Below are 19,979 nucleotides of genomic sequence, written 5' to 3'. Positions count from 1 at the left end.
TCTACTTCTTCTTCTCCTTCACCTTCTTCTCTTTCTTCTCCTCCTTCTTCTCTTTCTTCTCCTCCTTCTTCTCTTTCTTCTCCTTCACCTTCTTCTCTTTCTTCTTCTCCTCCTCCTCCTCCTCCTCCTCCTCCTTCTGACCTGTCCTCCTTCTTCTTCTGACCTCTACTTCTTCTCCTCACCTCTACTTCTTCTTCTTCTTCTTCTCCTTCACCTTCTCTTTCTTCTTCTCCTTCTCCTCCTCCTTCTCTCTCTCTCTTCCCCCCACCCATTGGTCTCGCAGCGGTCAAGTTTGGCCGCATGTCCAAGAAGCAGCGGGACTCCCTCTACGCTGAGGTCCAGAAACACCAGCAGAACCAAGAGCAGGGCGGCGGCTCCAAGGACGAGGCGGAGACGATGTCCAGGGTCTACACCACGAGCGTCAGCAGCGGGCTGTCTGACCTGGACGACATCTCCATGCTTTCGGACGGCTTCCTCTTCGACTTCCCGCTGACCCCGGAGGGCAGCGGCGGCTACTACAACCTTGACCTGTTGACCTCCGCCCAGCCGTCTCCGGACCAGTCCAGCATTGATGTTAGCGAGGCCAAGCTCATCAAGCAAGAGTCCATCTATGAGCTGATGTTGGAGCCCGGACTTTTCCCGCACGGCTCAATCGAGGGCGGACATTTGGCCTCAGACGTCTCCAGGATAGAGATCGGTTAGTACGCAGGATGGACTTTTAAGCAGATTCGCCCCATTCCCAACACACAGGTTACCTTTGCGCTCCGAGATTTGCTTTGACCATGCTTCTTCTTATATATGGCTTAGCGGTAAAGGTAAAGGGACCCCTGGCCATTAGGTCCAGTTGTGGTGGACTCTGGGGTTGTGGCGCTCATCTCGCTTTACTGGCCGAGGGAGCCGGTGTACAGCTTCCGGGTCATGTGGCCAGCAGGACTAAGCCGCTTCTGGCGAACCAGAGCAGCGCACGGAAACGCCGTTTACCTTCCCGCCGGAGTGGTACCTATTTATCTACTTGCACTTTGACGTGCTTTCAAACTGCTAGGTTGGCAGGAGCAGGGACTGAGCAACGGGAGCTCACCCCGTCGTGGGGATTCGAACCGCCGGCCTTCTGATTGGCAAGCCCTAGGCTCTGTGGTTTAACCCACAGCGCCACTTAGCGGTGTTGTTTAGTTGTTTAGTTGTTTAGTCATGTCCGACTCTTCGTGACCCCCTGGACCAGAGCACGCCAGGCCCTCCTGTCTTCCGCTGCTTCCCGCAGTTTGGTCAAACTCACATTGGCCACTTCAAGAACACTGTCCCACCATCTCGTCCTCCGTCATCCCCTTCTCCTTCTTTCCCAACATCGGGGTCTTTTCCAGGGAGTCTTCTCTTCTCATGAGGTGGCCAATGTCTTGGAGCCTCAGCTTCAGGATCTGTCCTTCCAGTGAGCACTCAGGGCTGATTTCCTTCAGAATGGAGAGGTTTGATCTTCTTGCAGTCCATGGGACTCTCCAGAGTCTCCTCCAGCACCAGAATTCAAAAGCATCCATTCTTCAGCCATCAGCCTTCTTGGCTTAGCGGTATATATAGCCAAACCACTGACTCTGCAGCCGCCCGGTTTGAAAGAGAAAATGACCTTGCTTCGTGGAAAGTTGTGATGTTTTGCACGTGACTCGGAAGGTTGGTCCGGCAGAGTCGTAGGGGGAGAAATCTTTTTTTTTAATATATAAGATATTTATCACAAATTATATAGACAAACACAATAATACAAACAAACACAAACAAAAAACAAGTATAATTTCAAACCCTTATTTTCTTATAACTTACTTCTCCGACCTCCTCATACCTCCCCTTTCTGCATTCCAATTTCAGATTTTAATTCAGCAAATCCTCACCCTTAAATTTTATCTAATTTTTAACCTTTCTTTTCTTTTAACTTAATCCTTACAGCTGTAATCCACTTAATTTCTAAAACCGCATCATTCTAACATTCATTAATTTTACAATGTTTCTTAAGATAGTTCTTAAATTTCTTCCAGTCTTCTTCCGCCGTCTCTTTCCCCTGGTCTCGGATTCTGCCAGTCATTTCTGCCCGTAAGGGGAGAAATCTTGACGGCTGTTGTGTGTGCATTTCCTCCGCAGAACGGCTAGCTCAGAACGTCGTCAAATCCCACCTGGAAACTTCTCAGTACAACAGCGAGGAGCTGAAAAGATTGGCCTGGATGCTTTACTCTCAAGAAGAGATCCGGAACATGCAGAACAAGGTACGGACCGGCCGCTCGCCTCTGGTGAAGTTGAGGGTGCTCAGGGGTGACTAAGCGCCGCAAACATGCCCTCCCTCCATCGCCAGAAGTTCCTTTAGACCACAAACCGTGTCATTTTTTATGATAATAAACTTTCAATTCCCATCCAATAATAGCCCAGAGAAAGCGTAACTAAATTAGAAATCTTGATCTGCATCCGTTTGGCGTATTTTTGTCAATGTCTTTTTCCAAATCCTTTTGGGGCGGAGAGGGCAGAAAACCTATTTCGCTATATTAGTTCATAAAACATATACACTGCTCGATTGCAAAAGAGAGAGAGAGGAAGAACCTTCAAAGCGGTTTACAAATGGTAAAATCAATTAGAAAAGAACAACACGCAGCCACACTTTGAAAAAGACAAAAGTTAAAGAACTAAAACAGATTGAAATCATCTGGAGAGATGAATCTCTTTTCACGTTTAGAGGCTCCTTGCTATCGGACGCCCTAAAATAAATAATAATAATACTTCTGTAAATCAAGAAAGTCTTTAATAAAAATAAAAAGTTGTTGTTGTTATTGTTGTTGTTGTTATTATTATTATTATTATTATTATTATTATTATTATTATTATTATTAATACCCTGCCCATCTGGCTGGGTTTCCCCAGCCACTCTGGGCAGCTTCGAAGAAAAGATTAAAAATACATGAAAACATCAGTCAATAAAAACTTCTCTAAACAGGGCTGCCTTCTAAACATCAGATAGTTGAATAATAATAATAATTAGTGTAATAAAGCATAGCTTTTGTGTCGATTTGGCACGACCAACGCACCCAGGAGGCAGGAGAAGGTGGGGAAAGCCACCCTCTCCATCGTTTGTCCCCAGCAGAGGTAGACTGCTCTTGCACAAGGAGGCTCCATTGTAAATCTCATGCGCTGGAGGCGCCGAAGAGAGTATTTTGGGGGGGCCTCAGGAAGCAACGTTTGACCCTCTTCTCCCCCTTCGCTTCCCTTCCATGTCCTGTCCAGAGCTGCGAAGCCATGTGGCACGAGTGCACGGTACAAATCTCCAACGCCATCCAATACGTCGTGGAATTCGCCAAACGCCTCGACGGCTTCATGGATCTTTGTCAAAACGACCAGATCATCCTCCTCAAAGCAGGTGAGGGGTGGCGGCTGGATTGGCGAGTCCCCACAACGCGCCCGCTTATTGCAAAACATAGATAGCTTTGAGAAACGTTGGAGGGGGTGGAATAGGACGTCCCTATTTTCAGGGAAGAAACGTTGGAGGGGATGGAATAGGACGTCCCTATTTTCAGGGGAGAAACGTTGGAGGGGATGGAATAGGACGTCCCTATTTTCAGGGGAGAAACGTTGGAGGGGATGGAATAGGACGTCCCTATTTTCAGGGGAGAAATGTTGGAGGGGATGGAATAGGACATCCCTATTTTCACAGGAGAAACATTGGAGGGGATGGAATAGGACATCCCTATTTCCAGGGGAGAAACGTTGGAGGGGATGGAATAGGATGTCCCTGTTTTCAGGGGAGAAACGTTGGAGGGGATAGAATAGGACGTCCCTATTTTCACGGGGAAAAGAGGGTATGTGTACATAAGTAAATATTTACCTTCATGAATTCCTGGGAGGATAGTTGGGTTATAAACAAAGACAAAATGAATCAGCAGGAATTAATTTTTTTAACGATTTGATCTTTAGAGTTTTAATGTGGACCGCTTGGGGAGTTCTTTTTTGTAACCTGTAAATCAATTAGATAAATGAACATTCTTAGAGTCTAAACTTCTTTTTATTCCTTCCTTCCTTCTTTCCTTCCACCCATTTCTTTCATCCCAAACAAAATCTGCCTTGTGTTGATTTCTTCCTCCTCTTCCTTCCCATGGGGGTTCAATTCCCGTGATTCATGGTCTGGATTCCTTTCTGCCCGCCAACCTTTCCTCCTCCCTCCTCCTCGCCTCTTCCTCCGCTGCCGTTTCCTCTTTGCGTCAGGCTGCCTTGAGGTCCTCCTCATCCGAATGATACGGGCCTTCAACCCGCTGAACAACACGGTGCTGTTTGCGGGGAAATACGCCGGGGTGCAAATGTTCAAATCTCTAGGTAAGAAACAAGGGGAAGAAATCTGCCTCCATTTATTATATATATATATACATATATACATACATACATATATACATATATACATACAGTTTATTTTATATATATACATACATTTTTATTGGTTTTTTAACATATCAGTTCCAACAGTTGTGCAACATACCCTCTCATCTTATACAATATTTTAGACTTCCGTCAACACCTCTGGTGATTTTCCCTTCTTTATTCTGCATTTTTTAATTTCTATGTTGCATTTAATTGCCCTTCACTAATCATTCTTTTCATAGTCTTTCTTGTAATATTTCAGATAATTCACAAAACTTCTTGCAATCCTACTAGCGCCATCTGCCCATCACAATTACTTTCCAAATAGTTCATATATTTAATCTGGTCCTCTAAAAATCTCTGATCCCGCAGGTTTCGAATCCTTCCTGTTAATTTATCTAATTCTGCATAGTCCGTAAATCTGCCTCCATATATATATATATATATATATATATATATATACACACACACACACACACACACACACACACACACACACACATACATACATTTTTATTGATTTTTTAACATATCAGTTCCAACAGTCATACAACATACCCTCTCTCATCCCGCAGGTTTCGAACCCTTCCTGTTAATTTATCCAATTTTGCATAGTCCATAAATCTGCCTCCGTTCAGACAAGCCCATCGAGACATGTAGCCGGCGACTCCTGATTTTCCCGGTGACCAAACCCCTCTGCTTTTTCTCTCGCCGCAGGTTGCGACGACCTCGTCAACGCCATCTTTGAGCTGGGGAGAAATCTTTGCCGGCTGCAACTCTCCGACGAGGAGATAGCGCTCTTCACGGCCGCCGTCCTTCTCTCTCCAGGTGAGCAACTCGCCCGCGGCGAACAGAGGGCGAGAAGGGGGCAATGTGAGCCATTTGAACCGATAGCTTTGACCCAGCAGAGTTAGCCCTTGGCTGTCGGACGGCCGACGGCCACCTAATATTATTGCAGTCGTGCCTCGGAATCCGTTCTGGAAGTCCGCCCGGCTTCCAAAAAAGTTCAGAAACCAAGGCGCGGCTTCCAATTGGCCGCAGGAAGCTCCAATCGGAAGCCACGTTGGACGTCGGGTTCCAAAGGATGTCCGCAAACCGGAAGACTTGCTTCCGGGTTTGCGGCATCCGGGAGCTAAAATGTTTCGACTCGCAAGGCGTTCGGCTTCCAAGGTACGGCCGTATTACTATTATTATTATTATTATGTCAATGCCTGCGGAAAACTTGTCTATTGAGAGTTCATCACAAAGGCGTGGGTGCTTGTGGTTAACCTTTTGGAAACACTTCCATTGCATGGTTTCTACCTACTGAACGTTGCAGATTTTAGGATTATGGGGATGCAGATATTTTTATGGTTTGGCGCGTAAGGTGGCTCTTTTGCCTGATCTTGCAGAGTGCATGCTCTGGTTATCTCCTGCTTGGACTACTGCCATGCGCTCTATGTGGGGCTCCCTTTGAAGGTGACCCGGAAACTACAACTAATCCAGAATGCGGCAGCTAGACTGGGGACTGGGAGTAGAGACCGTATAACACCAGTCTTGAAAGACCTGCATTGGCTCCCAGGACGTTTCCAAGCACAATTCAAAGGGTTGGTGCTGACCTTGAAAGCCCTAAATGGCCCTGTATCCCTGAAGGAGCGTCTCCACCCCCATCGTCCAGCCCGGACACCGGGGTCCGTCTCCCAAGGGCCTTCTGGCGGTTCCCTCCCTGAAAGAACTGAGGTTACAGGAAACCAGGCAGAGGGCCTTCTCGGTGGTGGTGCCCTCCCGCCAGATGTCAAGGAAATGGACAACTTTCTGACTTTCAGAAGACATCTGAAGGCAGCCCTGTTTAGGGATGCTTTTAATGTTTGACGTTTTATCGTGTTTTTAATATTCTGTTGGGAGCCGCCCAGAGTGGCTGGGGAAACCCAGCCAGATGGGCGGGATATAAATAAACAATTATTATTATTATTATTATTGAATGGTAGAGTTGAGAGAGACCCCAGACAGATGACCTTCATAGCCGTCAACCTTTCCCTTTTCTTGCGAGGAATCCTATTTGGAATAAGGGTAAAAGTAAAGGGACCCCTGACCGTTAGGTCCAGTCGTGGCCGACTCTGGGGTTGCAGCGCTCATCTCGCTTTACTGGCCGAGGGAGCTGGCGTACAGCTTCCGGGTCATGTGGCCAGCAGGACTAAGCCGCTTCTGGCGAACCAGAGCAGCGCACGGAGAAGCCGTTTACCTTCCCCGCCAGAGCGGTACCTATTTATCTACTTGCACTTTGAGGTGCTTTCGAACTGCGAGGTTGGCAGGAGCAGGGACCGAGCAACGGGAGCTCACCCTGTCACAGGGATTCGAACCGCCAACCTTCCGATCAGCAAGTCCTAGGCTCTGTGGTTTAACCCACAGCCCCACCCGCGTCCCTTCGGAATAAGGGAATTTCCCTTAAAAAGGAGGGGGGGGATATTGACAGCTATGATGTTCCTCCAGCCTCTGCTTAAAAACCTCCATCCCACGGGCGAACGGCTCTTAGACGTTCTTCCTTTCAAGCCCAGTTTTCTTGGCCAAGTTTTGCGGCGACCCAAGCAATCTGTCGTTTTCTTCCCCAGACCGCCCCTGGCTTTCGGAGACCAAGAAGGTACAGAAGCTGCAAGATAAAATCTACTTGGCTTTGCAGCACGAAATCCAGAAGAAGAATGGCAACGAGGACAGACTCTCAAAGGTAAATTTGGGGAGGGGAGAAAGCGAAAAACTGCCCCAATATTCCAACAGAGACAAGGCAAACTAGATTCATTAGCAAAAGTTATTTTCCAATTTTTTTTTATTAAGTTTCACAAAATTATGCACAAACAAAACACACGTACAAACAAACAAACAAAAATCATAACCTTATTAAAATTACACTTATTAACATTGTTAAGTGACTTCCTCGCTTCCCCTTGGTAGAATTTCATTGCATATCCGTATAACGGCTTTCTAAATCTTAATTCTTATAAACTTAACTTAGTCCATTAACATATTTTTTCAATTTGAATTCATCAGCAAAAGTTAAGGCTTTATCTTGCAAGCCACCTTGAAATCTTTTGATGAAGGGCAGTATATTCTTCTTCTTCTTCTTCTTCTTCTTATTATTATTATTATTATTAGGGTTGCCATGTTCTGAAAAGCAAATAATCCGATTCTTATATTCATGTATTCATAAATATGGTTCCAGAACTGGAATATTAATAGATAACGTGTAAAACGTTCAGGGGTAAGCAAGGAAATAGTAAAAGAATCAGCTGAACAATGGTTAAATTATAACAACACAACAAGATGGAAGAAGTAAAAATAAAATGAAATAAGATCACCCATGGGGAACAGGGGGGTATAGGGGAATTTGAAATATTATTTATAATATAAAAACTTTAATATACATTTTTCTAACTGTGTTGCATTTGTATACAGCAAAGAGAAGTTTAGAGTAACTAGGTGAATTTCAATTTAGTTCATTATGTAACAGGTTTAAGTTAGAAAATGAATATGGATGTTGAATTTGACATTTGTAGTTTTTCTTTTTTTCGGTTTTGGAAATAAAAAATTGATTCTCTGATCCCTTCCTTCCCCCCCCCCCCCAAATCACAGATTATCTCCAAACTCCCATTGATGAAGACCATTTGCAACTTGCACTTAGACAAGCTGGAGTTTTTCCGCCTCGTCCACCCAGAGATCGCCACGAACTTTCCTCCCCTCTACAAAGAAGTCTTCAACTCTGAGCTGCACTACAACGACGGCCGAGACAGCTAAGACGCCCAAAATCCGCAGGGAGAAAACTTTAAAAACTTTGGAGGACGGCGGAGCCGAGAGACGGGGAGGTGGGGCGTTATGGATCGAAACATCTCCTTTTTTAATTTCTAAAAAAGGACCCACGCTCACTCCTCGCCCGGAAAATGTGTTTTTAAAACCCAGCGGCCGGCCGCAAGACCTTTCCGGAACCGGGTTTCCCTTTTACGCCCGCGGTCGCTCTTGAATGTAATCGCACCTTGACGGATGCTCGGAAAAGGAAGCAGCCCTTTTTCTCGTTATTTTTGCGAAATGAATGTGAACCTAGAAGCTGCGTCGTGCGTCAACCTCTCCCGCTTTGATTTGCAACGTCCCCGCGGAAGCACGCCTTCGCACGTGCCGCAAAACCCGCGGGTTCCGTAACCGTTTGTGTAGTACCGATATTATTATTATTGTTGTTGTTGTTATTATTAGGGCCCCGTTCTCCCCACGTTTCAACGGCACGGCACGGATGGAAAAGGGGATTGATACGGAATTCTTCGAGTTGAGGGGGAAATCTGTTGGGCGACACCGCGGCGTATTGTGGGTAGCTTTTCGTTTCGCTCTGGGGGTTTTCCCCCCCTCTACGAGCGCCGTGGGGCAGCTAAACACACAAACCGGGAGGGCTGGACCCTCCGGTGGAAACAAGGGGGCGAAGAACAGGGACCGGCCGATCTCTCTCTTATTCCGGTCGACAGCCAGTAGACGGAACAGGCATCTCCGACGCTTTGCTTTCGGAGACTTAGTGCTGCTAAGAGTATCAAGATGGGTGGGTTATTATTATTATTATTATTATTATTATTATTATTATTATTATTAGAGAGAAAGGAGCCTCTCAGGGGCGCTTGGCAGGAGGGTCTCGCCGCTGCCAGCTGCAAAGATGATCTCTGGGTTGTGGATTCGAGACACGAGATTCCCGCATCGTGGGGGGGTTTCGATTCAATAGCCCTCGTGGTCCTTTTCGAACTCTGCCCCAATCCCACGGTTCTGTTCTCGGGTGCAGGGGGGAAATCTGGAAAATAAGATTATGCAGTGGGTTGCGTTCTGTGTTTTCCCTGCTCCCAATAGGCCCATTGCCGTGGAAGCGCAGGGCAGAATCGGGACCGCGGCTCTGCTCTTGAGTAGAAGGCAGCGGGACACAGCCAGATTTAGCCCCCCTGCCTAAGCGCGTTTCGGAAAGTCAGTACAGTGGTACCTTGGTTCTCAATCCGTTCCAAAACCAAAGCGTTCCAAAACCAAGGCGCAATGCTTTCCCATAGAAAGCAATGCAAAACGGATTAATCCGTCCCAGGCTTTTAAAAGCAACCCCTGAAACAGCCATTGAACGGGAATTTTACTAACTAACGAGGCGATTGATCCATAAAATGAAAGTGATAAACAATGTACCGCAGTCGCACAATCGATTCATCAGTAGCTGAACTGGGCTACACACAGTCACAAAAACAAGCAAAAGGAGCCGCGAAAGGAAAAACACAAAATAAAAAGCAAGAACACAACAGTGTAAGACTCAAAATGGAAGTGTGGCGCAGAAGCCAAACGGAGCACGTTCGGCTTCTGAAAGAAGTTCGCAATCCGGAACGCTTCCGTCCGGGTTTGCAGCGTTTGGGTTCCAAGTTGTTTGAGAACCAAGGTTCCACTATATTGCTATTTTCCACCGTTTTGGAGCCATGCCTTTTCAAAGGAAGCAGGAGTCGTGCCCTGGGGCTTCGGTTCCCGTAGGTCCGGATTTCCAGGACATGTCCGGGATTTTAAATTGCGCAAATAGCATCCTGGGTCGAACTTCAGAAAAACCAGCAAAACCTCCAAGTTTAGAACCAGGAAGTTTGGGGTAAATTTCCCCAAGAAAGCACGACATGTCCGAAATTGATTTTTTACTTCTCGAGCTACAGCAACCCTAGAGATGTATTTTCTGCCCAGTTAGAGATGACCTGGGAGGTTAAAGCTTGGTGTTTTTATATAAAAGGGGTTTGGGTTTTTTTCCGCTGTGATGTCCAGGCAAGAGGGGCTGCGGGTCGATGTCGTTCCCAAACACCGCCGAAATATGTCAGCCGCAGGGGAAAGGGGTTTATCCTCCGGGATCCTGCCCCCCACAGAATCGGCGAACCCCGTTTTCGGAACGGGGTTGCGGCAAAGGACCCCGGAGGTTCGTCTTCATTTCATCCGCTATGGGTGCGGAAAAGCACTTTAAAGACGTCCTGTGACAGACCCCTTCTCCGCCGCTTTTGCAAAATGCACTTTACTCGTGAGCAAGCGGGTCAGATCGAGGAAGGAGACCCCCCACCCTCGAGTTGTGTTTGACAATCCCCAAAGAGAGGAATTATGTAAGAATAATAATAAATCTGATTTTTTTTCCTGTTGACTGGCGATACAGAAAGGGCAGTGCTAATACTTAACGTCCTGAAAAATGCACTTTTCCCCGTGAGCTCAAAAGCTCCCAGAGGTTTATAAATAAAAGACGGCATGTGGTTAGTATATCGGCCTGTTGCGTTGTTCAAAACGAGAGGCGTCGCCGTGTTGGGGTGACCCCCCAAAAAAGGGACCAGTAGCTTTTTTCCCCACATTCACATTTGAATTTCCAAGAACCCCCAAAACCAGAGTCCAGTTCGGAGCAATAAGATGCGTGTCTGGGGAAACAAAACCGACATAAGTTTCTGGTCCTCATGATAGACTTGAAACAGAGTGGAGGCTCAACCGGTGGGGTAAGGAAGATATTTTTAGGGATCATGAAGAACAAAACCAAACAAGCAGTTTCCTTTTTTTCCCCTCCCAGCCCACCCAAATGGTATGCTAATAAACGACTCGATATAAACACACACACACACACAAATATATATATATATGTATTTTTTTCTTTCTTTCCAAAAAGGAAGCTTAGATGTGTATTTTCCACCTCTAGAAGCCTCACACTGTGTTTGGGGGAAAGAAGTTGCTTAATATATTTATTCTTGTGAATGTCGGTGCAAAAAGAAGAGTCTATATAACGTCGCAGGCTTTGATGTTTTATGTTTCCGGGCAAATGAGAGAAGGCGTTGAAAGCATTTTATCTGTTAAAACACTATTACTGCACAAACACAGAGAGAGAGAGATAGATGCGGTCGGAGATTTAAGTGCTCTGGAAAAGACCTACCTTTGCAATTTTTTCCCGTTTTTGTTTTAGCCTAACGAACCGCTTCTGTTTGCATTGAATGTTTTGTGTAAAATTGTAACTTCTATTTTTTTAAAGAAAATTGGGGTGGGGTGGGGAATAAATAAAGGCCTACATTTCCTATTAGGGATTCTGGACTGCTTGGGGGGGGGAATGTGGAAGAAGGACAGTATTTATTTAAACGGGGGGCAGTGGCGTAGCGTGGGTTGTCAGCACCCGGGGCAAGGCAAGTAATTTGCGCCCCCTAACCTGTGGATTTTGCACCCCCTAACCCGTGGAGCGCCCCCCCCAGATGTTGTGCCCGGTGTGGGGGCGCAAGCGAGGCCCGCCTCCCGCGAAACTTCCAAGAGGTCGCCCTACGAAGCCCCTCCGGAACACAGCCTGGAGACTAGAGCAACGAACGACGACCCCACCGGCCCAGGCAGGCGGCGGCTTCGACGGCGCTTTTCCCGCCCAGCGATGCCGACGCACCTTGAGGCTCCCCCGGGCGGCCACGTGGCCCTTGCCCGGCCCGGCGTCCTCCGGCGGCGGCGGCGGGCTACCGCTGCCTCCCGCTCCTCCGCCGCCCGCCTCCGCCTCGTTGGCGTCGTCGTCCTCCTCCACGTCGACTACCACGTCTTCCTCTTCGTCCTCCTCCTCCAGGGCGGCCGCCAAGCCCTCCCGCCAGGGCGGCCTCCACGAGCTTGGGCAACGGCTGCGCGGCTGACGGCGAGGCGCTAAGGCGCCGGCTCCCCAGGCTGGAGCGCTTGGCCAGGCACCGCGCTTGCATGGCTGGCCGCGCCCAGCTTGCCTCAGCGCGGCGCGTGGGAAACAGAAGCAGTGGCGGAGACGACGACCCCCACCCCAGCCAAGCCTCGATTGCTTGTCCCTTCCCTCTGGACTCGCGCCCCCCCCAAATGTTGCGCCCGGTGCGGCTGGCACCCCTGGCACCCCCCACGCTACGCCACTGACGGGGGGAGGGAGAGAGAGAAAAGGGTTTTTTCATAAAATTTAATATAATGCGCTTGAAACGACGAGAAGGAGAGGGACTTTTTGGGTGAGATGTATTGTGTGGAAGGATGAGATGTATATTGCACAACGAGAAAGGACGGATCTAGCAAAAATAAAGTCTTTTGCAGGATGGAAATGAAAACGGACGAGTATGGTGTGTTGTGGTTTTTTGCCATTTACCCTCCTTGTAAGAACTACTCCGGTGTCCTGTTCTCACGGTGGCAACCCAGATGCGGGGTCTGAGTTCGAGAGCCGCTCACCCCTTCTGCCGTTTCCAGCAGCTGAAATTCAGAAGAATTGCTCAGCACAGCCTTGTAGCTTTCCATAGCCTTTTCCTCCGCCAATCTGCCCAGTCCTCTTTTAAATCCTGTGGCAGGGAGTTCCAGGGTTTAGCTCTGAGCTGAGGGCATTCCGTTCATCTGTCCCGGGCCCTTTGCTGGGTGGCCCAAGAGTCGGAAGGGACCCCGACGTCCTATCTGTTCCCCACCCCATGCAATGCAGGAAACTTTTGGCCCAGTCTAAGACTCGAACCCGTGGCCGGGAGAGCAAGAAAAGTCTCGCGCTCTGCAAAGGGAGCCACGTATGAATGAATGGATCTTGATTTGCGTCAGCCGTCGGCCACAGCAATAAAACACCAATACTAAATGCAAAGTAAAGAAATAAAAAGTCAGTGATATAAAATACATCTTAGGGCTTTGAATTAATGGTCAAATAGTGGATCTTACTGTGATTGCCCCAGCTAAAAGCCTTGCCACCTTTGCCATCACCTGCTCATCTGGATCTGCCAAGAGAAAGGACCCTTCCTTCCTTCTCTCTCTTTCTCCTTCCTTCCTTCCTTCTCTCTCTTTCTCTCTCCTTCCTTCCTTCCTTCTTTCCTTCTCTCTCAGTTTCTTCTTTCTTCCTTCCTTCCTTCCTTCTTTCCTTCTCTCTCAGTTTCTTTTTCCTTCCTTCCTTCCTTCCTTCCTTCCTTCCTTCCTTCCTTCCTTCCTTCCTTCCTTCTCCTTCTCCTTCTCTTTCTCTTTCTCTCTCTTGCCCGCTCGCTCTCGCTCTCTTCCTCCCTCCTCTCTTCCCTTTCTCCCTTCTCTCTCTCTCTTCCTTCCTTCCTTCTCTCTTTCTCTCTCTGTTTTACTGCCTGCCTTCCTGCCTTCTCTCTCAGTTCCTTCCTTCCTTCCTTCCTTCCTTCCTTCCTTCCTTCCTTCCTTCCTTCCTTCTCCTTCTCTTTCTCTCTCTTGCCCGCTCGCTCTCACTCTCGCTCTCTTCCTTCCTCCTCTCTTCCCTTCCTCCCTCCTCTCTCTCTTCCTTCCTTCCTTCTTTCTCTCTGTTTTACTGCCTGCCTTCCTGCCTTCTCTCTCAGTTTCTTTCTTTCTTTCTTTCTTTCTTTCTTTCTTTCTTTCTTTCTTTCTTTCTTTCTTTCTTTCTTTCCTTCCTTCCTTCCTTCCTTCCTTCCTTCCTTCCTTCCTTCCTTCCTTCCTTCCCTCCCTCCCTCCCTCCCTCCCTCTCTCTCTCTCTCTCTCTCTCTCTCTCTCTCTCTCCCTTCCTTCCTTCCTTCTCTCTTTCTCTGTTTTACTGCCTGCCTTCCTGCCTTCTCTCTCAGTTCCTTCCTTCCTTCCTTCCTTCCTTCCTTCCTTCCTTCCTTCCTTCCTTCCTCCCTCTTGCAGCAGTTGGATCCTCAAGTTTCAAACGCTGCCGTTGGGCTATTGTATCGGTCGCGAGGAAGCCGACCTGGCTGGATAGGGTTACCATCAACAATAAGCTTCAGAAATACAATCATGCGCTCTCCTCTGCACACCCAGTTTCCTGGGCTGAGCTCCATATTACATCATAGAAACGTCGAGTTGCAAAGGGACACCAAGTGGTCATCTATCCCAACCCGCTGCAAGGCCCACTCTCAAGGCAGAAATATATGCAGCCATCCCAGACAGGGATCAAACTTGCAACCTTGGTGTTACCAGCACCACAGTCAAGCCGACAGTGGGACCTTGGTTCTCAAACGCCTTGGTTCCCAAACACCAAAATCCCGGAAGTAAGTGTTCTGGTTTTCTAATGTTTTTCAGAAGCCAGACGTCCGACGCGGCTGTCGGCTATTGTTTCCGGGGCGCCTGCGCCAATCAAAAGCTGCGCCTCGGTTTCCGATCATTTCGGAAGCCAAACGGACTTCTGGAACGGATTAAGTTTGGCGCTTTTGCTCTTTATTTTGCGTTTTTCTTTTGGAGGCTTTTTCGGTTCATTTCTTTTTGTGACTGGGCAGAACCCAGTTCAGCTACTGATGGATTGGTTGTGTGACTACGGAAATGGATAAAAGCCCCCCATCCAAACCATGACTATCATTAGTGCAGGTAAAGGGGGGGGGGGAATGTAATTGTAATTTTTATCATCTACAATACTGTCTTATTGGGGGTTGGGCTGGATGACCCCTTAGGGTCCCTTGCAAGTCGGCAATTCTATGACAGATATAGAGCTCAGCCAGGGCCGGATTTAGGTTTGATGAGGCCCTCAGCTCCTGAAGGTAATAGGGCCATTTATATGTCCAACTGTCCATTGTCAACAACAAATTACCGCTGTTTTTTGTGTTGAATATATGCTCTATGGTAATTTATGGACCTGCTAAGTATCTCAAGACATTTGCCCATGTGGCCCTGCAACCAGTCCATGCAGAATGTCGGCACCCTATATATAGAAAGGAGCAAACCAGGGATATTTTAGGGAGCAGGCTAGCAGGCGGGGCCCATGACTTACATCCTAGGAGCCTACACAACACAAAACACTGTTGCTGTATGTAGGTTTTATTTCATTTGTTTTTTATCTTACATTTTGGAAATGTACATTCAGTGTATTTTTCCCTTTAAATTTTTTTGGGGGGCTGCAAGAGAGTGGGGCCCTAAGCTATAGCTTGTTTAGCTTATACGTATATCCAGCACTGATCTCAGCCCAGGAAGCCGGCCGGGCGAAGGGGAACGAACGATTGTGTTTCCAAGGCTGTCGTCGGCCAGGGCGACGGGTAACCCTACCCGGCTGGTTCGCTTTCCTCGCGGCCGATACAATGGCAAAACGGCGTCTGAAATGTGAACCTCCTATTATGAGTGGACGGCAGGCTGACGGGAGATGCTTCCCGGAGCCTCGCTGAGGCCTCCCAGCGCCCAAAAGCGGACCGCGGGTTCGGCGTTTGCCGGCGGGACCTGGACACAGCGAGGATGGAGCCTCTGCAACAGGAAATGTAAGTTTTCTCCTCTCCGGTGTTTGCATGAAACCGGTGTTAGAAATTAGCCAGTAGCCAGGCGCGTTTTGCAACAGAGTCCAGTTGCGGCAGAACATCTCCGTACGGCTAGTTCCTCCAGCTCTCTCCAGCTAAGCAACTCAGTCTCTTAAGCCAAGAAAGGGTATTCTCTATAAGATTGAATATCAATATATGTATCAAGACTTTGAGATTAGAACACTGAAGGAGCCCGGGAAACTATCTTCAGAGCGTGCTACCTGCAAGAAACAGGTGCAAAATGCCAGCACCCTGTCTCTATCTACAACTCCATCCCCTCCAACGTTTCTCCCCTGAAAATAGGGACGTCCTATTCCATCCCCTCCAACGTTTCTCCCCTGAAAATAGGGACGTCCCGTTCCATCCCCTCCGACGTTTCTCCCCTGAAAATAGGGATGTCCTATTCCATCCCCTCCAACGTTTCTCCCGTGAAAATAGGGACGTCCTATTCCCTCCCCTCCAACGTTTCTCCCCTGAAAAGAGGGACGTCCTATTCTATCCCCTCCAACGTTTCTCCCCTGAAAAGAGGGACGTCCTATTCCATCCCCTCCAACGTTTCTCCCCTGAAAAGAGGGACGTCCTATTCCATCCCCTCCAACGTTTCTCCCCTGAAAATAGGGACGCCCTATTCCATCCCTTCCAATGTTTCTCCCCTGAAAATAGGGACGTCCTATTCCATCCCCTCCAACGTTTCTCCCCTGAAAAGAGGGACGTCCTATTCCATCCCCTCCAACGTTTCTCCCCTGAAAAGAGGGACGTCCTATTCCATCCCCTCCAACGTTTCTTCCGTAAAAGAGGGATGTTCCGGGATCGACTCAGAAACCGGGGCGGCTTCTGGCAATCCGGGACTGTCCCTGGAAAACCAGGATGCTTGGAATCTCTGCTAGCTCTGACTGACCTCTCCCCCCCCCCAGGACACCCCAGTCTCCTCCGGAGCCCGAAGGCTGTGTGGAGGTGGCCGAGCTGCGGTCAGAAGTCCAGTTCCTCCTCTCGGGCCGCGGGAGCCCCAAGATGGACTGCATCGTCTGCTACTGCTCCTACGACCTGTCCGGACGCCTTCCCCGGCGCCTCTACTGCGGACACACCTTCTGCCAGGCCTGCATCCGGCGACTCCACGTCGTGGCCAATGAGCAGCGCTGGATCCCTTGTCCACAGTGCCGCCAGAGCACGCCGGCTCCCCGCGGAGGGGTCACCATGCTCGACCTGGATCTCGCGGCCTTCCTGGCGGTCAAGTCGGAGAAGGACCACCCTCGGGCCATGGCCAAACCAGAGATGGAGACGGCCTCCAAGTCGCCCGCCAAGGACCAGCCCGTCACCCAACAACCCGCAGGCCTGTGCCACGAGGCAATGGCGCGGCCGTACTTGCCGCAAAACAACTGCTGCGCCGGCTGCCTCTGCTGCGGGACCACGGCGGATTTCCAGAGCTGACCGGGCGTCGACTGGGCCCCCTAAATGCCCCACATCCTCCTCAATGGGATAGCAGAGGCTAGCTGCCTGCTGCAAGCGCCGCTCGCCTTCCAGCCCGTATTGTCCGAGAGCTGTGTATTAACAAAAATTATTTCTGCTATTTTCATCGGTGGATTTCAGATCTCGCGCTCCTTGCCCAGTAAGCCGATGGAGGTGTGTAAGAAGGTTCCTTAAAACGGTTTGGAATGCAAGCAGGGGGTTTTTTCCAGCATGTGGTGCCATTGTGGGAAAGAGAGGGCGTTTTGGGAGACGATATACGACGAGATGGAAAAGGTGTGATGATCCCAAAAACGCCCCAAGCTTTTCCTTTTCATTCCAAGAGATTGTTGTTGTTGAGTTGTTTAGTCGTGGAAGACTGGAGTAAATATACGAACTATTTGAAAAGTAATTGTAATGAACAGATTACGCTAGTAGGACTGCAAGAAGTTTTGTAAGGAGGATTATCTGAAACATTGCAAGAAAGAGTGTGAGGAGAATTATTTTGTTGTTGTTGTTGATTCGTTTAGTCGTGTCCGCCTCTTCGTGACCCCCCGGACCAGAGCATGCCAGGCCCTCCTGTCTTCCACTGCCTCCCGCAGTTTGGTCAAACTCATGCTGGTCGCTTCGAGAACACTGTCCCACCATCTCGTCCTCTGTCGTCCCCTTCTCCTTGTGCCCTCCATATTTCCCAACATCAGGGTCTTTTCCAGGGAGTCTTCTCTTCTCATGAGGTGGCCAAAGTCTTGGAGCCTCAGCTTCAGGATCTGTCCTTCCAGTGAGCACTCAGGGCTGATTTCCTCCAGAATGGAGAGGGTTGATCTTCTTGCAGTCCATGGGACTCTCAAGAGTCTCCTCCAGCACCAGAATTCAAAAGCATCCATTCTTCGGCCATCAGCCTTCTTGATGGTCCAGCTCTCACTTCCATACATCACTACTGGGAAAACCAGAGCTTGAACTATACAGACCTTTGTTGGCAAGGTGATGTCTCTGCTCTGTCGGAAAGGTGATGTCCCAAGAGATTTGCGGCCACAAAGAATGGATTTTCCCGGAAAGTTCGGGTACGAGAAGAAGATGAGGGACAGCTCTGCTCCAAGGTCCCTGCAGAGGTCGTTTTCCAGCACAAACCGGGGACATTAATTTATTTTGTATGCCTAGGGGGGCCTTGCCGCTATGCCAGGATACTGAGGTCCACCTGGGTCCGTTTGCAGGACTGCACCAAGGTCAACGTTTTCTGGGCAAAAGTATATTTTTTCAGATTTCTCGGATAGCTGGGCAAAAACCATCCACCCCTCCTTTCCGTCCGCATCTTTGGGATTTGTATGTTTTATTATTGACGCCTATATAACAAGGAACCAGTTTTGCATCCGGCCAGGACTTAAAAACTGCCAAATTTTGGATGACCTCAGCCGGGCAGATTCCTCGCTACTTCCCAAAGCTGAGACTTGTCGAAAAAGTCTTTTGTCTGCGGAGACCAAACAGCCGCTTCGGAGGGAAATCAGCTAGTCGGAGACCCCAAAATGGATTTCCTGGAGTCTGCTCAGCAAATTTAGGAACTGGAATTTGAGCCCTGCCCAAGTCCACTATGTCAGAGCGAGACAGGGCTTTGGGTTCAAATTTCCAGGTCTCCGTTTGGTTTGGTTTTCTCAACACCCGCTGGGTTCCTGCCTGCCATCTCTGGGCTTCCAATACATTGATCCCGACGGACCGAGCGGCTCTGTCTTTTGTATGACGGCATTTCGTTAGCAACCGTGAGGACAGAGATTTCTGCACAAAAGCGGGTTGGACTAGATGACCCCAGGGTCCCCTTCTAGGACTCAAGCGGTCGCTTAACTTACGGACTTCTGAGGACGCTCTTGACGGACTCTGCCTGGCCAAAGATGAGACGCGGTTTGGAGAAAGAAGTTGAATTTTTAAAATTTTTATTATTATAGTAAAACCAGAGTAGAATGAGTTTTTGCGAAGTTTGCTCCCATTAAACAGGGTTTAAACTGCTTTGGTGTGTTTCGTAGCATGGGTTTAACTCCCTAATCCTATCCCGCCTGCTGTAACCACTGCTCCTTACTGCCCAAACCAGCCGTTCTCCTCTCTCTCCCAAGCCCAAATCCTTTAACTGCCTTGTCACCTGTCTGTCACGCTCCACCCTCAGCCAATCGGCACGCAGCACACCCCAAAGGTCCCGCCCACTGGACTCCACCTTACCTTAAACCCCACAGATATCTCTTTGGGTACCACTTTGCCGTATGTCTCTTACTATACGAACCCTACACAAGTCGTGTTAACAACGGCAAGCACCACACACACACAAACACACAGAGAGCAGCCTTTTATTGGGAAGTTTTTAAAGTTTGGCGTTTTATTGTGTTTTTATATGTGCTGCAAGCCGCCCAGGGTGGCTGGGGAATAATAATAATAATAATAATAATAATAATAATAATAATAATAATAAAGCTCTGGCACCTCTTCCTTCCTTGGAGCTTTTGAAAGCAGAGTTTGGATGGCCATTCATCATGGATTCTTCCGCTAGGGTTCCTGCATCGAAGGGGGTGGACTGGATGACCTGTGGAGGTCCCTTCCAACTGTTATAAGAAGAAAAAACCTGCTTCTTTTCCCTTACGGGGTATCCAAGAGCCCGTTTAGGGTCCTAAGGTGGGTTCCCTACGCCGCCATGTTTCCAGCTATCACATCTTGCCAGCTGCTTGGGGATTGGCTACAAGGCACATTTGCCCGTTCCACAAAAATAAAAACCAGGTCAGTTCTGCTTCCCAGCTCCATCTGGTACCTTGGCTGAGACCCTCTCCCCCCTGCGGCTTCCTGTAGATGAAATCATAGCTCGATTCTCGCTTGATCTTTATGAATATTATTGACCTTGGGATAAAGCAACCAGCCTCTTCAAATCCAAGGAGACGAGGAAATGCAGTTTGTCTATGTGCGGATAATAAGAATAATAAGAATAATTTATTATTTATACCCCGCCCATCTGGATGAGTTTCCCCA

General features: G+C 48.6%; 3 protein-coding genes across 4 annotated transcripts in view; 2 read left to right on the top strand and 1 right to left on the bottom strand.

The window, feature by feature from the left end:
- LOC310697368 (nuclear receptor ROR-beta-like) overlaps positions 1-12,431 on the top strand; it is a 32,116-nt gene extending 19,685 nt beyond the window's left edge. The window contains exons 4-11 of one of the 2 annotated variants that reach the window (XM_083483966.1): positions 284-697; positions 2,122-2,243; positions 3,250-3,382; positions 4,225-4,332; positions 5,092-5,202; positions 6,963-7,075; positions 7,978-11,490; positions 12,259-12,431. In XM_083483966.1, coding sequence (XP_083340092.1) covers positions 284-697; positions 2,122-2,243; positions 3,250-3,382; positions 4,225-4,332; positions 5,092-5,202; positions 6,963-7,075; positions 7,978-8,139 — 1,163 coding nt within the window. In that variant the 3' untranslated portion in view covers positions 8,140-11,490; positions 12,259-12,431. Of the gene's footprint in view, positions 1-283; positions 698-2,121; positions 2,244-3,249; positions 3,383-4,224; positions 4,333-5,091; positions 5,203-6,962; positions 7,076-7,977; positions 11,491-12,258 lie in introns of those variants that run through there. The other variant, XM_083483967.1, reaches the window with a different exon arrangement.
- Positions 1-19,979, bottom strand: part of KISS1R (KISS1 receptor) — a 290,916-nt gene that overhangs the window by 255,944 nt on the left and 14,993 nt on the right. The window lies entirely within an intron of this gene.
- On the top strand, positions 13,937-19,027 carry LOC310697527 (RING finger protein 224-like). The gene is made up of 2 exons (XM_083484247.1): positions 13,937-15,503; positions 16,454-19,027. The coding sequence occupies exons 1-2, from the start codon at positions 15,481-15,483 to the stop codon at positions 16,965-16,967; spliced, it is 537 nt and encodes a 178-aa protein (XP_083340373.1). The 5' UTR covers positions 13,937-15,480; the 3' UTR covers positions 16,968-19,027.

This window comes from Podarcis liolepis, assembly GCF_965112155.1.
Source record: "Podarcis liolepis genome assembly, chromosome: 18".
NCBI classification, from domain to species: domain Eukaryota; kingdom Metazoa; phylum Chordata; class Lepidosauria; order Squamata; family Lacertidae; genus Podarcis; species Podarcis liolepis.
This window is presented reverse-complemented; position numbering and strand designations above follow the sequence as displayed.